We start from the raw sequence: 20281 nt of genomic DNA on the forward strand, positions 1-20281 counted from the left end.
CTTTCATGTCCTTGAAGACAAGTTCTGCCGACTGGAGAACCTCCCTGGGGAGCCCAGGCACTTCTGAGAGGTTCAAGAGTCCATAGCAAATAACTCCAAAATTAACCATGCAGTCCTCCCCCAAGTCCTCAAAGGCACAAGTTCAGATGAATAAAATAAATTTGGAGTTAATAGACCGCACTGAATTTGAAATACAACATTCCAAAAAAGGGAGGGGAAATAGAAGGCTTGTCCAATAGTTAGGAACTTTCCCCTTTTTCAAACTTCCTTATCTCCCCAGTGCCTTAGCTGCTTAATTGGAGACTCTCTCAAATAGTTATGTTCCAGAATAGAGAATTCTTTGGTGGAAAGATTTTTTTTTTTTTTTTTTTTTTTTTTAAGAAACGTTAGGGAGAAACAAAATTAGGCTTGTAAGGAGAATGAGTTACATCCTTCTGCTGGCCATTGCTGGTGTGGTTCCACAGCACTGCTGTGAGATAATCACCCCTTCTCCCATGCTCTGCCGCTCACCTTAATAACTCTCCCAGGATTTGATATAATGGTTTACATAACCTTTCTAAAGCATCCTGAATTCTGATGCCTCCAGCACTTAAATGTGACATTGAGTCAACTCTGAAGTACTTTACAGCTGGGTGATGCTGCTGGGGGCTATTGGAGATGATGAGTGGAAAAGTTTCACTTACCAGGCTGAAGTGGGCAGAACTTTTTACCAGCTGAGCCATGTAGCTGAAAGAAATCTCAGGGTCTCAAATCCTGAGCTGGAGGTGGGCTTCTCTCCCTGTGCCACCTGTGGATGTGTGTAGCACCAGGGTTCATCCAGAGCAGCACCTACGGACTTGGATTCATGCCACCTGTCTGCATGTGGCCTCTCTAGAGGCACCTGCCTTGGAGCCCACTGGCTGGGTGACATTTATAGTCAGCAGGGAGAAAAAAAGGCACGTCCAGGCAAAATTCATCTGACCTTTCTCAGGCAGCCACCTTACAACGAGATTAGCCCTACCCCTGAGAGGCCTTTTCTCTCCATTAGCGATAGGGCAGTTCATCCAGCTTGTCCAGGGATGCAGGCTGCCTTCGGGCAGGAGCATCCCCCCAGCTCCCCGCTGAGCTGTAGGATTTGGGTACCTGCATGCCCTGTGCACGGCCAGGGAGGATGCTTTGCTCCTTCCTGGGGCACGGTGCAGAGTGCAAGCGTGGGAGATGGGCAGCCCTGCTTCCCCCCAGCACCCTCCAGCACCCTTCCCTCATGGGAGTCTGGCACGTGGCATTCACCATCTGAGCCCAACCAAAGGCTCAGAGGGTCGAGACAAAGATAGCTGTTTTCTGGTATCTGGGGCTGATTCTGCCGCCTTAAAATCCTGCAGTAATTGCTGGTGTTGATTATATATGTAAATCTGTATCTATAATAGTCTCTCTCTTATATATGTCTGTGTATATATATACGCAGGCACACGTAGATGTGTGTGTATCTAACATATGTGCTCTCAGCCCACACAACATATGGGGCTCTGACAGCCTCAGGAGCATGCGCAATTCCCCAACCCCAGCTTGCAGGGCACCCACAGAGAGGAGTGGGGTGACATGCCCGCCTGAGCCAGCCTCATCCCAATGTGGCATCGTCCTCCCTGTCCTTCCAGGTGGGATTTTCACCCTGCAGAGCGTGAATGTAATCTCAGCTGTGACCACTGTCCCCCCCAAAGGTGTATGGGGTGGTGGCACCCTCCTGTGCTCCCCAGGTTTTCGGGGTTTGGTCTTTGCTGAGGAGGTCAAGGCTTGTGAGGAGCCTTGCACAGCTCAGTTGGCCCAGTGCAGGTGGGTGTGATGGGATGTACCAGACTCCTGGTGCTTTGCTGTGGCTCATTCATTAGTTTGTATGTCTTAATAAATCAGGCTGATGCTCTGCCAGCAGGCATTAAACTCAGGCTGGGTTGCAGTGAAATGGGAAAGAGACAGTGGAGGGCACACACAGGAACCCACTCTACACCTCTTGGGGCTTATGCTACTCCAGATTCTAGGCCAAAGTCACTCAGAGGAGGAGCTTTTGGCTGTCCCTTTAACCCTGGTGTGAGACATGGCTGCAGAGATTCCCCAGGCCAGTGTCCAGCACCAGCACAAATGTCCATGACATGGTGCTCCAGGTCTGCAGGCAGAGCAGGCTCTCTGGGGTGCTAGTGGCTGTCCAGTGCTCAAATCCCACAGCAGCTGGGGGTGCTGCCTGACCCTGTTTCCCATCTCTGGAAAGGTCATCATGTGTCCCAGCTCCTTCTGTTTACCAGTGTGAGTTTGTAAAAGAGATGCCAAGCGGGGCCCTGGCACTGTGATGTACTTGCATGGCTGGTCACAGTGAAGCAACATGATTCAGCTTTGTGATTTCCAGCCATGGCATGTTCAGAATTAGTCCAGAGGAGCAGAGCTGAGGGGGGCACAGGTCTGCAGAAGCACAGGGATGGGGAGGGAGAGTGTGCCCAGTTGAGGGTGGTCTCTATACTGGCCATGAGCTGACACGTCCTGCCAAAGCACAAGAAGCAGAGCAGGTAGCTGAGGAGAGGGCAGGTGTAAGGAAATTCAGGTGTGCAGCTGGGAAAGAGCCTTTCCATAAGAGAGCTGTTGGTGTCAACGACGTTAGTAGTGTCACTGATGGAGAAATTCAATCACTACCAATGAAGGAAATATAATTGTCTTTCGAGGTACAGTAGGTTGTTGTCATTTTCCTATGACACACTCCATCAACTTTCAATTTCTAGTACAAAAGCCCTTCGTTCTTGCTCGGGCCTCTCTAATCTGTTGCGGTGAGCACTCATGGCAGATGTGGCATGGGCTGGGGGAGTCGTCTGGAACCAGAATGCCCAAATTATACCTGCCTGAGAGAAATACCCAGACCCTGTGGGGTGCAGGGGGTGCCAGAGGGAGGAAACCAACTTGGGTCAGCAGTCAGTGAAATATCTCATCCCCCTGAGCCCCGGGTTCTGTAAAACAAGAAAAACAAGTATGGTAAAGGGCTTACGTAGCTCGAGTGGAGGAGTTTGGCGTGACCCCTGGCACTGGTGTCCCAGGCAAGTTGGGCACAGGAAGGCTCAAACCCTCTGGGGCTGGAGGATGCAGATTCAGCACCATCACCCACTCTGGTATTGGTGGGGGCAGAGAAGAGAGGAAGGGGAGAGTGTGTGGCACTGACCTGGAGCAGAGGGGTGTGTGTGTGGGAGAGCCAGAGCTCAGCACCAAGCACTTCCCTGCCACTAGGTGAAATAAGAGGTGATTAGCAACATATCCTGGCATCCCAGCCACGGAGCCTTCTCCTCAGGCATTGGAAGAGGAAATATGTATTTAAAAACACTGCTCTAATGGAGAGAGGTAATGATGTGTTTTGAGGCAGAGATGGTATCATTCATAAAGCCCGTGCTGCTTAATTACATCAGCCCCATTTAAGAGAGAAATGATTTCCCAGTGAGTTTCTGGTTTTTTTCCCTCTGTCCCACTGTATCTCACCATGGCTCCAGCTGTTTGTCAGGCTTTTTGGGATCTCTTCTCCAATCACAGCTTAAGGCTGGCTGCCAGCCCCGGGGACTGTAGACTGTCACTGTCACCAAGTGCCAGCCACCCAGAGAGGCCCCAGAGGCTCAGGGGAGGCAGAGCTGAGGTGATACCATCCTACCCCAACCCAGGGTGGAGTAGCAGGGGTAGTCCCTTGTTCTTTTGGGGCAATAGTCAAGACTAGTTGACCCTATTTTCTTGCTGCCCTTGGCCACTGACCCTACATCCAGTATTCCCAGGGGCTGGGGAAAGCCTGCTCCCATGTGAGATGGAGGATGTCCCTGTTAGGCACACAGCCCTACTGCCCTTCCTGGGGACTCCTTGGGGACCCCAGTATTTTCCTAGCAGGCTCTGGCACACTGCTGTCTGCTGGTACCTGTGCCTGCCACCAGTCCTGCTGCCCTCTGGCCCCACAGGCTGGGGCTCCTCCTTCCAGAGAAAAGCTTTTCATGCTGCTTTTAAGCAGCCTTACCCCGTGGTGCTTTCCTTTCACCTGTCAGCTCTAGCCTGACGTTATTTGGGTAGAAGCAGAGGGGTGGGAGTTTAGAGAGGCAAATTTGTGCTTTTTTTTTTATTCCTTGCATTCATAAGACATTTCAAGTGACACACAGAGACAATAATGTATCACTCAGCCTGAGTACAGCTTCAATGGTTTAAAAATATGCTCCTGAACTTTCCACCCCTATTCATGCACAGGCACCATCCCTTTGGGGTCTGCACTTTGGCAAGAACAAGCAAGGAGTTAAGCAGCTCGGCAAGACGAGCTATTTATGGCTGTTGCAAGCTCCCTGCTCTGCTCCCATACCCCATTCAATCCTCTAATTATCTGCAGTTGTTTCATGCTGTGTCTCACCACACGTTCTCTGAGGGAAACCACTGGGGCTTTGCCAGCTGATGAGGAGCGGGTGGGAAGGGGGAAGACTCTGCCACACACGCTGATGCAGCCTGGGGAAACAAGGGATGCTGTGAGGTTGCTTGTCTGTGGACTGTGGGGAGACCAGGGCATGGCCACGGGACCTTCTGGATGAGGAAGCAGAGCTTACTAGAGCAACGCCCCCAGTGGGAGTTACCCGTGGGCAGGAGGACATAGCAACAGAAGGTGCACAGAGGCTTCCCCCATCACTCGGTTCAGTTCCCTGTGTCCCCAAGCCCTCCTTGTGAAATGGAGCCCAGAAGCTGCAAAGCCAACATGTGAGAGGGCAGAAGGCAGGAGGGACCCTGGGGCTTGCCAGCCCTTGACGTTGCTGCCCTCCAGACAGCACTGTTTCTCTACAGCACTGCCAGCTTTGGAGAAGAGAGTGGCTGTTGCCAGGATTCTGAGCCCCTTGTTGCTCCCCTGGCAAGCCCAACCAGCTGCAGAGTTGCTCCAGGATAGCATGAAAGCTGCCCTTCCACCTCTGTAAAACGCTGTGAAGATGCTGCTCCAGCATCATAAGAATTTTAGTTAGTCTTTGAGTAAGTTAACCAAACAAGGAAAGAAACGAGAAACAAGAATAATCTTCAGTGCCTGGAACTGTGTAGCTGTTTCATTAAATCAGCTCTGTGAGTATCCTCGGTGCAGCAGCCACCCCCAGCATTTCACATGCCCAAGACTCACTCTCAGCACCTTTTCTGGCCCTTATGAACAGTGACAAAGTGGTCTGGGGGAGGCCAGTCAGGACTAGCCCCCCGTATCCCCTTCACGCTGCAGGATGAATGGGCACTGGGAGGACTGAAGGGGACAAACGTTCCTCTGCCCACCCAGAGACTGGACAGCACCAGGGGGAATCTGTACAGATCCTTTTAGGCACCAGGTTCAATACTTCCAAGGTTGGCATCTGCTGTTAGTGCTGTTGGATTGGTAAGAGGTGGAGGCAGTTGCTGATTACTCTGGTCCCAGATGAGTTGCTCATGGGAACTGAGATGCCCAGATTCTTTGTACGGGTGTACCAGGCACGCAGGGCTGTTACCTTCCCTACCTCTATCTACCCATGTCTCTTCTTCTTCCTCCAATCCTCTGCCTTGCACTTCCCTTCTGGCTTATCCTGGCCAGCACTGGTGATCGTGGGTCTCCTGGTTCCTTCTTCCCATGTGAGCTGTAGACCAGCTCTGTGCAGGAATGAGAGAGCAGGAATGTCTCCCCCCTTTGCCCTCCTCAGGCTGGATCAAGGACCATTTACTCTCAGGGTAGATGCACATTGGGCCCCTGGGAACTGCTCTCAGACCCAAGAGCTTTTACAGACACACATACATCCACATGGGTGAATTACCTGACGTGTCCTGTCATTTGAGCCCTTGGAGCCACCCACTGTGCTCCCAGCCTAATCTCAAGCAGGGCAGGGAGGCTGTGGCCAAGCCCCTGTGTGGTCCCAGCAGGCAGCACAGGCAGCAACACATCCACCTCCATCTGCCACAGCATCCGTGGGCACGGGCAGCCCCTGCACCACACACCTGGGCTCGGGGAGCCAGCCTGTGCCCTCCATCTGCTCTGTCTGTGGGGAGTGGGGCTGAGGCACCGGTACCCCTGCAGCAGCTCAGTTCAACTCTGGGTAAAGGCGGGGCCCTAGCAGCCCCTGCCCATGGAGGTTTAGATGCTGGAAGGGCCCCTCTGCACAGACCCAGTGCAGCAGGATTTTGGGGTTCAGCACCAAGAGAGCAAGGGGACCCTTCCCCTGGAAGCCCTGTTTGGTAGGTGCTGATGGGGTGCCAGGGGCCTTTGCCGTGGGGCCCTTGCTGTGGAGTGGGGAGTGCTGCTCGGAGCCAGAGGATCCCCCTCCTTGCCAGCTCCACGCTGCACACATTTGATGTGTTCTCACCCGATTAGTGGATTTGAAATACAGCCTTTGGCTTTGAGACCCAAAATAGATGTCTGGTTGTCTTTACTCCACCAGAGGCTCCTTAGTATGTAAACCCTCCCCAAAACGGTGCAGCACCGTGCTTCCCAAGGAATGGCACCTCTGGGATCCCGGCTTTCTGGGGGTCCCCACCCCACCTCTGGATCAGCAGTATCCTGCTAAGCAGGGACAGCCATGCCCTCCTCCACTGGGCTTCCCCAAGCCCTGCTTGCAGCTGTGGCATAGGGGTGCAGTGGGGGTCCTGGCACAGCTCCCCTGTGACAGGCTCGTGTTAGGGACACTGCTCTGCTGAGGGGAGCAGCATCCCTCCTCCACTCCCCCCTTGCTTCCCCTGTGCTACACGGAACCCAGCAGGTTTCTAGGGAGGCACTGGGGCCAGCGGGCAATGACATTTGTTTTGGCACTTACGCTGTCATCACCAAAAAAAACGCAAAAAATAGCTGCCTCTAGGGAAGAGCTGGGCCCAGTGACGTTTGCTTCATCTTACAGCAACTAATGCATCCAGCAGCATCCCCAGGAACCGCGCGCTCTGCCAGGGTAAACGAGCCCTGTGCTGCCCACAGAGCTGTGGTGGCAGAGCTGCCTCCCAGGCCATCCCAGTGCTGCTGGGCCACTGCACCAGGGACCAGCTGGGCTCAGGGCAGGACCTCTCTGCTCTCCAGGGGTCAGGGGCAGCCCGTGCTGCAGAGAGCAGGGAGTGGATGTTCGTTAAGTGACACTAATTGCTTGATACTTTTGCAGCGTTCCCTACCTTGTAAAGATTGAGTCAAATACCAGCGCCCGAGGAACCGCCTCTATTAAACTGATGTTCATTAGAGCTGACTTGGTGCTACCTCATTAAGCTGCAGTAATTGAAGGAGTTAATTGATTATCAATAGTTTGAGTTCCCTCTTCCCATGCCCGCAAGGCCCTGCTGGGTCTTCTTCAGGGGCCAACATTCATCATGTGGCTCAGACGTGCCTCACTGCTGGCAATTGCAGCTTGGGTTGCTCCGTGCATCCCCATCTCTGTGCTGTGCCCGTCGGGATGCTGGCACTCCTGGCAACGTTTTCCACGTGGGTCCTTTGCGTTGCAGATTATTCACCCAGATTTGGCACTAGCTCAAAACTGTTTAAAATACTTCTGATGGCTCCCCTTTCTGTAGCTGTTCTTTAATGCATATGTATTATATTTGGAGAGGGTGTGTGGGGGGGTTCAGTGACTCTCTTCTGGGTGTGAAAGCAAAAGCAGAGCCTCCGAACCAGCTGCTCCCCGAGCAGCTCCATCCCGCAGCTCAGGGGTGTGGGGCACAGCCTGGCAGGGGGGCCTGGCTGCCCAGCGGAGGCTGTGTGGGTGGCTCGCACTCTGGTTTTCCTGTGCGTGGGTCCTGGGGCTGACTCCCTTGCCTAGACACGTGCTGCCTGACTCAGTCACATCTCTGCTGTTTTTAGAGGTGGCCTCTCACACCCTGCCTCACTCAGCAAAAAACAGGGAGATGCTGTGCTTCCCCCAGCCAGCCTGAAACCACATCCCCTGCACTCAAGAGCAGTGAGTCCTGGCCCTGGGCTGCTGGAAATGGGGCAAATGTGGGTGTTGCAACGAGAGAACCCTCCTGGCCTGTACTCAATCCTCCTGCCATGGAGATCTCTGCCTCCTGCCTGTCCTGCCCTCAGGGTCCACCTTCACGCTTGCCCTCCTGCCAGCAGTAGAGTGCTCAGAGCATCCTCAGGTACTCCCACGAGCTGATGTCCCTTTGCTGCACCCAGAGGTGCAGCACAGGTGACATGAAGGTGATGACGCTGCCGCAGGCAAGCTGGGGATGAAGCCAAGAATGCTCTCCACACCTCCAACCTCACCCCTCTCAAGCCTCTATGGAGGGCACAAGCAGGTCTCAGAAAGCCAGAGGGTGGGGTTGCCACAGGCCACTGTCTGCTGCCAGATTGTTTTAGGTGAGTGCCATTGCCCTGCCCCAGCTCAGGCACTGTGCTGCATCACAGGTGACAGCAGACTGTGAGAGGGGAGACAGACAAACCAGGAGGAAACTCTTGCTCCCCACCTTCGTTAGTTTTAACTAACGAGCTGTTTATAGGAGTGACATGACACCTGCTTTCCTCTTTATAAATTCAATAATTTATGAAAGGTATTAAAGGCAAAACAGCCTCCTGGATAAAGCCTGTGATGCGTGCACGCTGGGTATTAGCCAGACGGGACAATGAGCTACACTTGAATGACACATGAAGATATTTACCCTCTCCCTCTATAAATTATTAAGGGGCTTTTTTTGCACGTAATTACATGAGCTTTTATGTTTCTCACTCCCTGCTTTTAATCCTTTTTGGAAAGGCGCCAGTCACTTATAACAGGAGCTGAGCAAACAGCAAATGCTGTGGCTGGGTTTGGGGTCGGGTTTGGGGCCGCTGCCGATGCCAGAGCTGCAGGAGAGGGCACAGCTCTGAGCCCATCCCACTCGGCATGTGCCACTGCTGGGCTCTCCCTGCACACCGCTGCAGGGCGGGACTGGGACAGGGTTTGGCCCCAGCATGAGGTGCTTTTCCTCCAGCCGGGGTTTAGGGAGGTGGCCGTGGGAAAGAGCAAAGCAGGCTCCAATGTTTTAAACACTCTCCAACTGTGCATGTAAATCAATTATATGCAGATGTAATTGGGCATGCAAATGTCACTAGGAGACTGTTTACATGTGCAGTGTACATTAGGGGAGCACGTATGTGTGCAAAGAAACACTGAGGGTATTAGTAATAATTACACCCTGAGAGTGTCCGGGTGCTTGGTCTGCTGCCCCTGCTTCTCTGGCTCTGGCCTTCAGGGAGCAGAGCTTCCTCCTTGCCCTGCCCCATGCCAGCCTTCCCCTTCCCTGACTGATGTGTTTGCTCCCTGATCTCTGCCCAGCCTCCAGTGCAGCTTGGCTCCCTCCCCTGCTCTTCTTCATCACCTTTCCCTGCGCTGCTTGCTGGGCTGGCTGCAGCCCCAGCTAAGCCATGCTCATCTTTGCCTGCCACACTAGGTAGGGGCCAAACTTCTTTTCAACATTAGGGTGAGGAGCCCATTTCATCCCCTCCAGGCACCCTGACCCCTTCCTGTTAGTTGCCAAGCATCTGTGAGTCAGCCCCAGCGGGATGGCTCCCACATCACCTTCACATCCTCCATGCCCAACGCAGCCTTTGCTTTTTCAGTGTGGCATTTAACACAACTCTTATGTCCTCCGCACTCATGGTGCACACCAAGCCCTCTCTCCTTTGTGCCAAGATCTTTAATCATTGCTCTTTGTCCTGTTATGCGGCTCCTATTCTTACACCAAGCTGTTAAAAAGATGTCACTGTCATAACTTCCTTGTCCCAGAAATTATCTTTCATGTCCTGGACGTGGGCTACAATAGACACTGAGGTGTTTGATATTATTAATACCTTCTGTATATGTGTCAATGAGCTTAAGAACTTAATGGAGCCTTTTCCCTCAGCCCTTCATGCCACATGTTTGGGCTGCTCGACAGAGCAGTCGAGCTATCAGCACTAGAATCAGGCTGACATGAGGACTTGTGGCCTCTCTCCATGGCAGAACATTGTGTAGTAAGGCCTAATTTCCACACCCTGAACTCAAACGGGTCACTTAAACAGTGCCCTGGCAGAGACCTGGGTGAGCTGAACTGGGGCAGCCCCTATGCACCAACAGCTCATCCCAATCTTCAGCAGCACCTGCGTGAGGGAGCCTACAGAAAAGCTTCTTTCTCCGCTTTATGCCTGTTCTCCAGAGCATCATGGAGGTCACGTCATGATTTGAGATGGGCAAGGCATGAGCATGGCATCTCCTACCTCTCATCTCACTTTCTGTGGGACAGAGACGTCTGGAGATGGGCTCAGCTGCACGCCTGCAGCCTCCAGCAAGTGAGGCTGTGGTGGGGACAGTGGTGGGATCCCCTTTGTGGCCTGCACAGCCCCAGCCCATGTCAAGGGTGACGTTGCGTGGCTCCAGCCACAGCTGTCCCAAAGGGACAGCTGGTGATCGAAAGATTTTTGGATCATTCTGCTCCAAATCAATCAGCTGACCAGGGCAGGGAGAAGTACAATACAGTAGAGAGAGAAACCATTATGATAATACTTGATAATGATCCTCAGTTTCACTGAGGAGCAGCCGTACAATGCAGAATTTGGACTCCCTCCAGCTGATAATGAGAAGCCACTGGACTGACTCAGCCTGCTGTGAGGAGGCATCAGCACACATCCAGATGGCTGTGGGGATGGGGGAGCAAGAATATCCTGCCTTGCCTCTTCGTCCCACTCCCCCCACACACCCTGAAATGTCACCACCTCCAAGGAAGAACGTGATCTGGGAGCACATTTCTCCCTGACTGCATCTGCAGGGGCCCAGTGGAACAGCCATCCTCAGGAACAGGTTCTGATGGAGGTCAGCAGCGCTGAGGAGGGCAGGGGAGGTCTGTATCCATGCCTGTCCCAAGCAGCCAGAAGGTTACACTGCCTTCTCCAAGGACTGGTTGGGATCCAGGATCCTACTGGGCAGGATCGAGGAGCTGGTTTCTGGTCGAGTGTAGGGGAAATGTGAAGTACCCTCCTCTCCAGATGCGCAGGGGGAGAGTGGGCACAGACCCTCCCCCTGTCCTTGATGGCAAAGGGAGGAGCCTGGAGGGGCAGAGAGCCGATCTGGCATTCCCAGAGCCAGTGCTGGCAGTACTTCAAGGTGTGGTACATCTTATCTCTGCCTGGCATTTGCATGTATTTTCTCAGTTCAGCTTGTTACGGCGAAAGTGTGAAAATCTGAAAGAAAAGGAACGATAATAATAATAATGGGAGTAATTAAAATCCACCTCCCTCCTGCCAGCTCAGCCCTTTCTGGACCTTTTGTGGGATTCCTGGACACGTGCACTGAAACCAAGGGAGATGAGCATGCCTGAGCTCGCCCCATTAAGGGGCAGGTCCACTCCCCACTGCCCAGGAGGGAAGCTGGGTCCCTCATGCAGTGTGCAGGTGCCGCCTCTCCAGGAGGGAGCTGAGAGCAGGGATAAACTCCTGCCTCCTGCCAACAGAAGGGAACCATCTGCCACAGCCCGTTTTCATCTGAGGATGGCAGTGGCAAAGAGCTGGAGCATCTGGCTGAGAGACAAGCCCTTGCAGATGGACACCCAAATGTTCTTGCCATTCCCTGCAGGTTTTAAAGAGGAACATGTTCATTGAGGGCCTGTGAGCTGAGCTGCTCTGCGGTGTCCTCTGCATTCTGGGGCTACATGGAGGTCAGCAAGGGATAGTCACACCTGGAGGGCCAGGGCGCTTTGAGTCACTTCATGCCTCAAAATGGAGGTTGACCCAGCTGAGGGTTTGACCCACAGCAGCTGGAGTTGGTCTCTACAGCATGGGTGAGGCCAGTAAAGGTGATGGGAGGGGGAAAAAAAGCATGTCTGCTGCAAAGCTGGCAGCTACACATAGCTGCTGGCTGTCAGTGGGGACAGGAGGGAATGGTGCTCCCAGGGAGGTTTGGCTGTGGGCTTCTGGCTGTCCCCAGTGCTCTCTCACCCGTGCTACAACACCTCAGGGACCTTAACAATAAGCTCACTGGTCATGACGGGTCAGTAAATGCAGAAACATGGGAGCCTTTGGGGCTTCTGAGCAGGGGCCAGTGCAGTTCCTCCTACAGAGATCAACAAGATTCATTGCTGCCAGGATCAGCCTTTGTCCGAGGTGTCCTTGAGGCTTGTTGGGGTGAGGAAGTGTTTCCCATGAGGTGGGGTGAGAGCTAAAGAGAGAAAAGCCCAAATGGCAGTGCTGCTCCTCGAGGGAGGTTGGTTTTACTGGCTTCTCTTACACTCTGGCACTGTGGGTAAGGGCCTTGGTGCTCCAGCGAGGAGAGTGGCTGTTAAATGATGCTTTCTTCTCACTGCACTCCCCACGCTCCCCATCGCCTCACCGCACTGCTGGCCAAAATGTACAGTGTAGCTGTCAGAGCAAACCGGGGCTGTTCTATAGCAGAGGTGTGCATGGATGCCATCTTAGCCCAGCAGCTCATCCCTGCTTCTGCACACCCAATCCATCCTCTGCCACTCGCCTCACTCGCAGGGTGGGGTGGCCGTCAGAGCCGAAATGGGAAAGACGGTCTTGGAAGGCCCCCTGCTTCCAGGCAGCGCATAGCATCGCTCTCACATGCCACCAGTGCTGCCTGCGTGGCGTGCTTGCCGTGTCGTTGTGGAAGGGCTGAGGTGAAATTTCCCCTCTCTCACACCAGACAATGCCAGGAATTACTCCAGAGTGTTATTATTGAATATGCTGTGCCCTGCGTGGGGCTTTAACGGTGGGGGGGAAGCATTAAAAACGGCTCTTAGCCCGTCCTTTGTCCTCCTGTGTTTGTTTTTTCTGGCTGCATTCAGATTGCCGGCTTTGTCTGTATTTGTGAAGTGCTATTAACATCGATGGCATCCCTGCCATAGCCGTAATAATAAGAGGAATCGATCCACACTGAGTGAAGGTCTGAGGACCACTGAGAGGGGCCAGGTTGTGTTTCCTTGACGGCAGGAGCAGAGTGTGTGCATTCACACACACATTCTCACCCCCTCTGTTTTGTGCCACAAGGACCCTATGCCCAAGCCCATGCAGGGCTACACAGCTGATGGGCACCCACTCTCCCAGCCGAGCCAGGGTCTGCACCTATGGGAGCCTAGGAGTGGGCAGGAGCGGGAGCAGAGAGCTGGAGTGATTCAGCCCTCAGCTGGCAAGCTCACCCTTTGTTTATTCCTGCTCCTCTCAGAAGCTTGCCTGTGCCAAGCAGGAGGATAACAGGGCTCCAGGGAGGCAGCAGCCTCTGCCTGAGTGCCAGGAGGGGCTCGTGCTGCCCAGGGCTTGCTTGTCACCCACTGCAAGGACACGAGCTTGGAAGGCCACCCCTGTGCTGCAGAGCAGGCACGTGGGGCATTTGGCTCAGCTCGGTGTGCTGCCCACTGGCCTCCCCACAGGGGCGGCCATCGCACAGGAGAAGCCTGGGGCAAGCGAACTGCTCTGCTTTCGCGGGAGGGAGGAAGGGAGGCCTGCCCAGAGGGATGCTCTGCATGGGAATCTCCACCCCTGGGCATGGCTAAATGGTTGGTGGAAGGAGGCCAAGCCAGCGCCTTTCTCAAAAGCTCCCACCGGCTGAAAGAGCTGTCCAAGGGAAGGCACATGGGATGCAGTGCATGGGATCCAGTGAAGGGACTCCTGGCCCCAGCTCGTGCCAGTGCAGAGGGTCCTGGTGCTCGTGCCTTGGGTCCACCTAGGCTGGGAGCCAGGGACAGCTGGGTAGAAGCAGGACAGAGCAGGAAGCACCCCAAGAGAGCCCTGCCAAGAGGAAGCAGGAGGGGAAAGTGCACATTAGAAGCAAAGTCTGTGTCCATTACTGATAGAGAATCAGCCTCAGCTGGAAGAGCCAGTGCTGGGCAAATCTAATGCTGCTCGACAAAGAGTGTCCATTATGGAAGGGGTGAAATGGTGGGCAGCACTTGGGAAGTCGTGCACTTAGTCCTGAATGAGATGCCACCAGTTCAGCATGTACTGAGCCTCTGCGGGGGCCTTTGGGATCACCAGGTCCCAGATCAGTCCTCAAAGTGTTCCCCCACTCCGTGTCGCCTCTTCCCTCTCATGTGCCGGGGTGAGGGGACACTGAAAAAAAAGGAGCAAAACGCTGTGCTGAAGCAGCTGCCGTAGGACGGACCCTCCGGAATCCCCAGGGTAGCCTGGCATCGTCCTTCGGCGGGCAGGGCTGGGCACCGACGCGACGGTGACGGGCGGTGCTCCGCCGGTCCGTCCTCTGCGGGCAGCGAGGTTGCACCGCCGGCGGTGGGGCGGGGGCTGCGGGGCCCACCAGGCACCGAGCGGCTCCGGTTTGCGGGGGATCCAGCCTCGCTCCCCCCGCCCCGCAGCCCCGGGGACCCGCACCCCCCGCGCGGAGCGGGGGCGGCGGCGGGAGGAGGGACCGGCCGCGGCCGCCGCTGCCGTGCCCGCCGCTCCGCGCACCGCCCCGCGCCCGCCGGCGGCTCCTCCCGGAGGGGAGGCGGGGGCCGGCAGCGCCCAGCCCGGCCCCGCCGCGGCAGACCCGGCCGGCGGAGCGGGCGTGCGGAGCCCGGGCCGAGCCAGCCGCCCGCCCGCGGGGGCGATGCCGCCGCCCCGCAGCGCCGCCGGCCGCCCGGGCGCGGAGGGCAGGCAGCCGCCGGCCGTGCGGCCCTAGGGCGGCCCCGGCGGGGCCCCGTGCCCGGCCCGGCCCTCCCTCCCTCCCTCCCCCCGGCGCGGGGCGGGGGGGCGGCCCGGCCCCGGGAGCGCCGCCGCTCGTGTTGTCGCTGCGGAGAGGGGGAGCTGCGCTACTGCAGGTGGAGGTTTGGCGGGGGGGCCGGGGGAGATGCCATTTCTGACCGAAGGAGATCGCCGGCGAGGATGAGATGCGGGTAAGCGGGGCGGGGGACCGGAGCGGGGCACCGGGGCTGGCGGGACCGGCGGGGCGGGAAGGCGGGGGGGCTCCGTGGCCCCGGGACGGCGCTGCCCCGGGGCCGGACCCGCGCCGGTGCGGGGGGCGCGGGGCTGGGAACTTGGTGCGTGCCCCTGGGACTGTACAGGGGTCCGGGGGAGGCCGTGTGTCCTGGGCGCTGCCGCCCTCCAGCCCCGACGATGCGGATCTGCCGCCTCCCCGCCCCGCTCTGCCCGAGCACTTCCTTCTGGCCATCTCTTCCCCGCACCCCCGCACCGTTCCCGCAGCCTCGGCGCAGCCCCTGCGGGAGCTCCGAGCCAGGCGGGGCCGGGATCCCAGCGAGGGGCTGGGGATGCATCTTGATGGGGAGCATCTCCCTCCTCTCCCAGTAGTTCCCAGGTGAATTGGCCGGCCTGGAGCAGATGCCGTGTTCAGGTAGGGTATCGATAGCCGGGAGAGCGCTGCCTGCCAGGACTGGCTGGGAAGCAGGGATCAGCCTCAAGCTGGATGTACGCTGCCAACAAGGTTTAACTTAAGAGGAGGAATCGTCCTTCTGCCCATCCCCAAGACAGAGGCACTAAGGGTTAAAGACGGGCAGGGAGAGCTCTCCAGCCCTGAGCGACCAGGCTGGAGGCAGGAGCCATGGCGTGGGGCGGGGAATGGGGGGATATTTTTCGGGGCAGGGGCTCACCTGGCCGTCACCTGCCCCCCCAGTCCTGGAATTAAGTGAGTCGGGGCCGTGGGGAGTTACTGCCGGATAGCTCAGGCTCCGGGAGGGTTCTAGGGGCACTGAAGGGTCCCCCTGTCTGGGCTCAGCCCCACACCCCAGAGCCAGGAGCCAGCCCAGAGAATTGGAGATGCTGGACAGGGTTAAGCTGCCGGCGTGGGCTCAGCCCTCAGTTTGTGTCTGGCAGAAAAAAGAAAGGGGTTAATGTTAAAGGGGCTTCGCAGGGCAAGTGTGGATTTCGAGGATGACCAGGAGCCTACTGGCAGAAGGGATCTGGGAGCCCTCCCGGGCAGTGCCAGAGCTTGTTGCTCTCCGATACCGTGTGTAGGTTATTGGATTTTTCACCTTGCGCCTTGGATGTATAAATAGCCCAAGTGAAGGGTAGAGGCACGGCTCGCTCCAGGTGCTGGATGTGCCACCTCTGAGAAAGAATTGGAGTGCTGGTGCCGTGAAAGTGATTTGCATGAGGAGGGAGGGATAGTGGGTGAGCGTGGGCACTGGTCGGATCGGGTCTGCTTGGGCTGGCTGGCGTCGCTGAGGCTCTGCTGCCTCTCTCCACCTGTCCCTACCCCAGCTGCCAGCCCAGCAGTCGGCACCCACGGTCCTTCCCAGCAAACGCCCTTTCCACCGAGCGACTCTCCCCGCAGCAGGGGATCGGTGTGACAGCCCTGCTGCTCTCCGGGTTCTCGGCTCGAGGGGGGAGCATGGGGCAGAGCAGTTCAGGGATTCCCAGGAACAGCCTCACTCCATGGATGTCCTTCTCCCTCCATCTCCCCTTCCTCTGAACCACCTTCCAGAGCCCGGCTCTGCAATGATATCCCTTCCAGAGCCCCATCCCAGCCTTCCTGCCAGTCTTAACCCTCTCCTGGCTGCTCTGCCACTTGCAGCAGCCCTGACCTGACCTTCATTCCTGACGGAGACGGCTGTGAAGCAGCGGTGTGGCCGTGCCTCCCGCCATCCCCCCGGCATGGGGGCTCTATGGGCTGTACTGGGGTTGCCCAGCCCATCCCCACCCCACAGCAGCTATCCCAGCCCATCCCTAGCTCACCACAGCTATCCCAGCCCATCCCCACCCCACAGCAGATATCCCAGCCCATCCCCACCCCACAGCAGCTATCCCAGCCCATCCCCACCCCACAGCAGCTATCCCAGCCCATCCCTAGCTCACCACAGCTATCCCAACCCATCCCCACCCCAAAGGCAGCTATCCCAGCCCATCCCCACCCCAAAGGCAGCTACCCCAGCCCAACCCTACCCCAAAGCAGTTATTCCCAGCCCATCACCAGATATCCCAGCCCATGCTCATCCCAACGGCGTCTATCCCAGCCCCACGCCAGCGTCACTGCCCAAACCTTTCTTCCTCCACCTTCCTCCTTGTCCATTCCCCTGGGCCCTTGGCTCCTGCTGAAGCCCCACTCAGCTCTCTGACCATCCCAGCAGAGTGGGCTGGGACTCAGGGAGTTGAGATGTCTGGGTTGACGGTGCCTTCTCACCTGCTGCTCCTGGCTCCTTCCTGAATCCCGTTGGCTGAATCACTGGATCACTGAATGCCATGAAGGAGAGGGGGTCTCTGCAGCTCTCAGCTGATGAGCAAGGCTGAGAGAGAAACGTGTCCCTGGGCTAAAGCCTCCACGTCTTCCTGCAGATGGTTTTCACGATAGCACCTGCCCACACCAGTGCTCAGGCAGCCCCAGCCCTCACTGGGTCTCACAGGAAGGACAGGAAGCGACTGGGGGAGACAGTGGAGCTGAGTTTACAGCTCCTGGGGAAGAATCAGGTTTTCCAGGCCTTTTTGTGGAGAGCTTAATTACTAAACAAATGGCTATACTGCTGTAACACTGTAATGTGCTGCAGTTACTCTACACCTGTAACGTAATTACTCTCTGATACCTCTAATTACCACTGTTTCCTATCACTGGAAGGTTAACAGCATCACTGAAGGACTTCTGGTTCCTTTAGTGTCCTGCTTAACACAGCCACTGTAGTGCTGCTGAAGTTTGTGCTGCTCCGTGTACGTAACAAGTATAAAATCCTCCAACTTGAGGTTTTATTTCAGGGATTGATAAATCACTTTCTAATAACATCACGATTGTAGTGTAATTACAGTTGTTGAATTATAAAACACAACAGAACCTCCTGGGGTTTGATGAGGTGTGTTGGACGACTGCTGGCTGCTGCTGTGACAGCTGTGGGGTGACACCAGTGTCAGGGCTGGAGGTGGGACCCCATCCCCTCAAGGCAGGGTTGGAAATGGGCACATCTCTGTGAATGTCCATGTGGAAAACACATCTCCACTGACTCTGTTGTGAAGCTTCAGGTGTGAAAACTGCTGGAAAGACACTTTTCCGTGTCACCTGAGCCGAGACCTGCCAGCCCTTGGGCTTGTGGCCCTTTGAGCTGCCTGCTGGAGCGGTGCTGGCCCTGATATGGATGTCAGTGGTGCCACTGGCTCATATGGACTCTCCTGCCCTGGTCCAGGCTAATGTGAACTCAGTGTCCCCACACTCACCAGTGCCCACCCTGCTGGTGGTTCAGAGGGCACAGCCAGCAGTGCAGGTTGAGGCATGGCTTGATGAGGGCGAGTGTTTACCCGTCTTTCCAGCACACACCATGCACTGAGTCAGCAGCTGTGCTCCATTCTCTGCTGAACCCCAAGCAAGGTTCATCCTGGCATGAGCAGGGATGGCCTTTGGTGGGAAAAGAGCCAGAAGAGCTTATCAGGTAGCAGAGAGGGCTGGGATGAGAGAGAAAAGGGCTACAAATGCTTAACTCAAATCAAACAACCCAAGAAAAACAAAGGGAGAAAGCAACAGAAGGCTGCGGCCTCAATTTCCTTCTGAGCCAGTTTTTTCCCCTTTCTCTCTCTCCATCCGGACGAGTAAAAACTGGAGCTTATGGCAGGGAATGGCTGCAGGGAGAGAGGTCCCTGTGCCTCTGCCATGTGTCCCAGCTCCCTGTGACCCTTCCTGGGTACATGCCTTACTCACAGCCAGTGTCAGTGGCTGTTTGAACCTGCAGCCTGTTGGACAATGTCAGGGCATGTGTGATACAGAGAGAGAAAGGGATATCTGGGGACAGGGCTGGCTTGGAGTAGGGGACAAACACCAGCCATAGTCCCCCCTTCTCAGTGCTTTCCCTATCAGCAGCACAGTGTGGCCTCTGCCCTCTTGTCTCTGTGAGTCAGGAGAAAGCCAGGTCACAGAGGTGGCCGTGTCTGAGCAGCGTTAATTGTCAGCTTGACCCAGGCAATTGAATAAATGATGATAAATGCCTCCAAGAGCCTCATCTCCTCTTTAGCCTGGACAGCTTCCTCCATCCCTGAGGGCAGCAGGTTACTCTGTCTGGCTCGGGAAGGGGGGACAGTGGGGGGATTGCCCAGCAGAAGCCCAGCAACCATGTGCTGAGGCGAGATCTGAGTGATTCCCACCTTTCAGCAGCAGCAATCAGGAGTGACTAACCCTCTGGGCCCTGCTGTGCCCTGGGATGTGTGGAGTGTATTGGTGCATTGACAGCAGCATGGCCATGTTGGGGGGAGCCCTGCCATGAGTCCCACCAGCATCTCAGTCCTCCCTCTGGCCTTGCCAACATCTTGGCCACCATCTCTTTCCCTCCACATCCTGTACCCCTTCCAAACAGCATCTCCTATCTGAGCATGGATCAGGTGGGGCAGCAGGTCAGCATCCCTCTTGCAGGGGCTGGGGAGCTTGGCTTGGTTTTGATCATTCTCATGGTGAAGCACAGAAACAGTTCTGTTTAACCATCCTGCATGTTTTTTTCCATCATTTTATTCACTTATCTCTGTGATCCAGTCAGCCTCAGCATCCTGCAGTGGACATGTGTCCACACATGGACATGCCTCTCCTGGGCTCCAGAGGAGCAGAGGCCAAAAGCTTTACCCACTGAAGCACTTTTGTCCTTTGTCCCAGGGCTGGGATCTGTGTCCTGAGCTGGGGACAGTCCTGTGGGTGAGCCAGAGGGTCCCCACAGGAAGCAGGGACAGGGTCAGGACTGGGCTGTGCCTCCTGGGACATGGGTCCTGTGGTCTAACATTGTCCAAGGGATGCTCAAATAGCAAAATGCCTGTGGCAGCCATCAGGCTGGGCTGACCCCTGCTCAGGGGGACAGGCTGGCCATGGCTCCCTAAGGGATGTGCCCATGAGCACCCAGCCCAGCCCTTGAGGCTGTGGGGTCCCTGAGATGAGTGTCCATGACACAGCCCAGCCCCTGCCACCCCACACAGCCATTGTTCCCCTGGCAGCCCTTTCCCTCCCCAGCCTAAATTGCTCTTAGTTATCTCAGTAGGACCCACAATTATTATTTTTTTGTCATTTCCATTCTGTTTCTTCATCAGAATGCAAAACATTAAATATCACTCTAGTAATTATGGTTAATTTCATAACCAGCACCTTAATTGGATTGGTCTCTGATGGGGAATTCTCGTAGGAGGGAGAAGCAGAAATATTTTGACGTGATCTATTCTTTCAGCTCTTTGTTTGGATTTGAGATGTCAAGTGTGAAATGGGAAACAACTGATTTAGACCTCAGAGGCAACCTGGGGGTGGCGAGCGAAGCTTGAGAACTCTGGAGGTGCTTCTTACCTTCCAGCAGCCAAACCTCTCCCTCCCATTCCTGAACCCAGCCTTTCCCCACCGAGGTCATTATGGGGAGGACTGTCCCGTGGCTCCCCTGGCCAGTGGGTTGTGTGCTGTACCACAGAGCAAGGCACAGCGCTCCACAGGCTCCCAGTGGGTCCAAGGACCTCAGGGGT

General features: G+C 55.9%; 1 protein-coding gene across 4 annotated transcripts in view; it reads left to right on the forward strand.

The window, feature by feature from the left end:
• LINGO1 (leucine rich repeat and Ig domain containing 1) overlaps nt 1-20281 on the forward strand; it is a 154881-nt gene that overhangs the window by 123335 nt on the left and 11265 nt on the right. Inside the window, exon 1 of one of the 4 annotated variants that reach the window (XM_032700313.1) lies at nt 14621-14766. The exons of the other annotated variants lie outside the window; for them this stretch is intronic. Within the exon in view, the coding sequence (XP_032556204.1) occupies nt 14761-14766 (6 nt within the window). The 5' untranslated portion in view covers nt 14621-14760. Of the gene's footprint in view, nt 1-14620; nt 14767-20281 lie in introns of those variants that run through there. 4 annotated transcript variants of the gene reach the window in all.

Source organism: Chiroxiphia lanceolata, chromosome 12 (genome assembly GCF_009829145.1).
Source record: "Chiroxiphia lanceolata isolate bChiLan1 chromosome 12, bChiLan1.pri, whole genome shotgun sequence".
Lineage (NCBI taxonomy): Eukaryota > Metazoa > Chordata > Aves > Passeriformes > Pipridae > Chiroxiphia > Chiroxiphia lanceolata.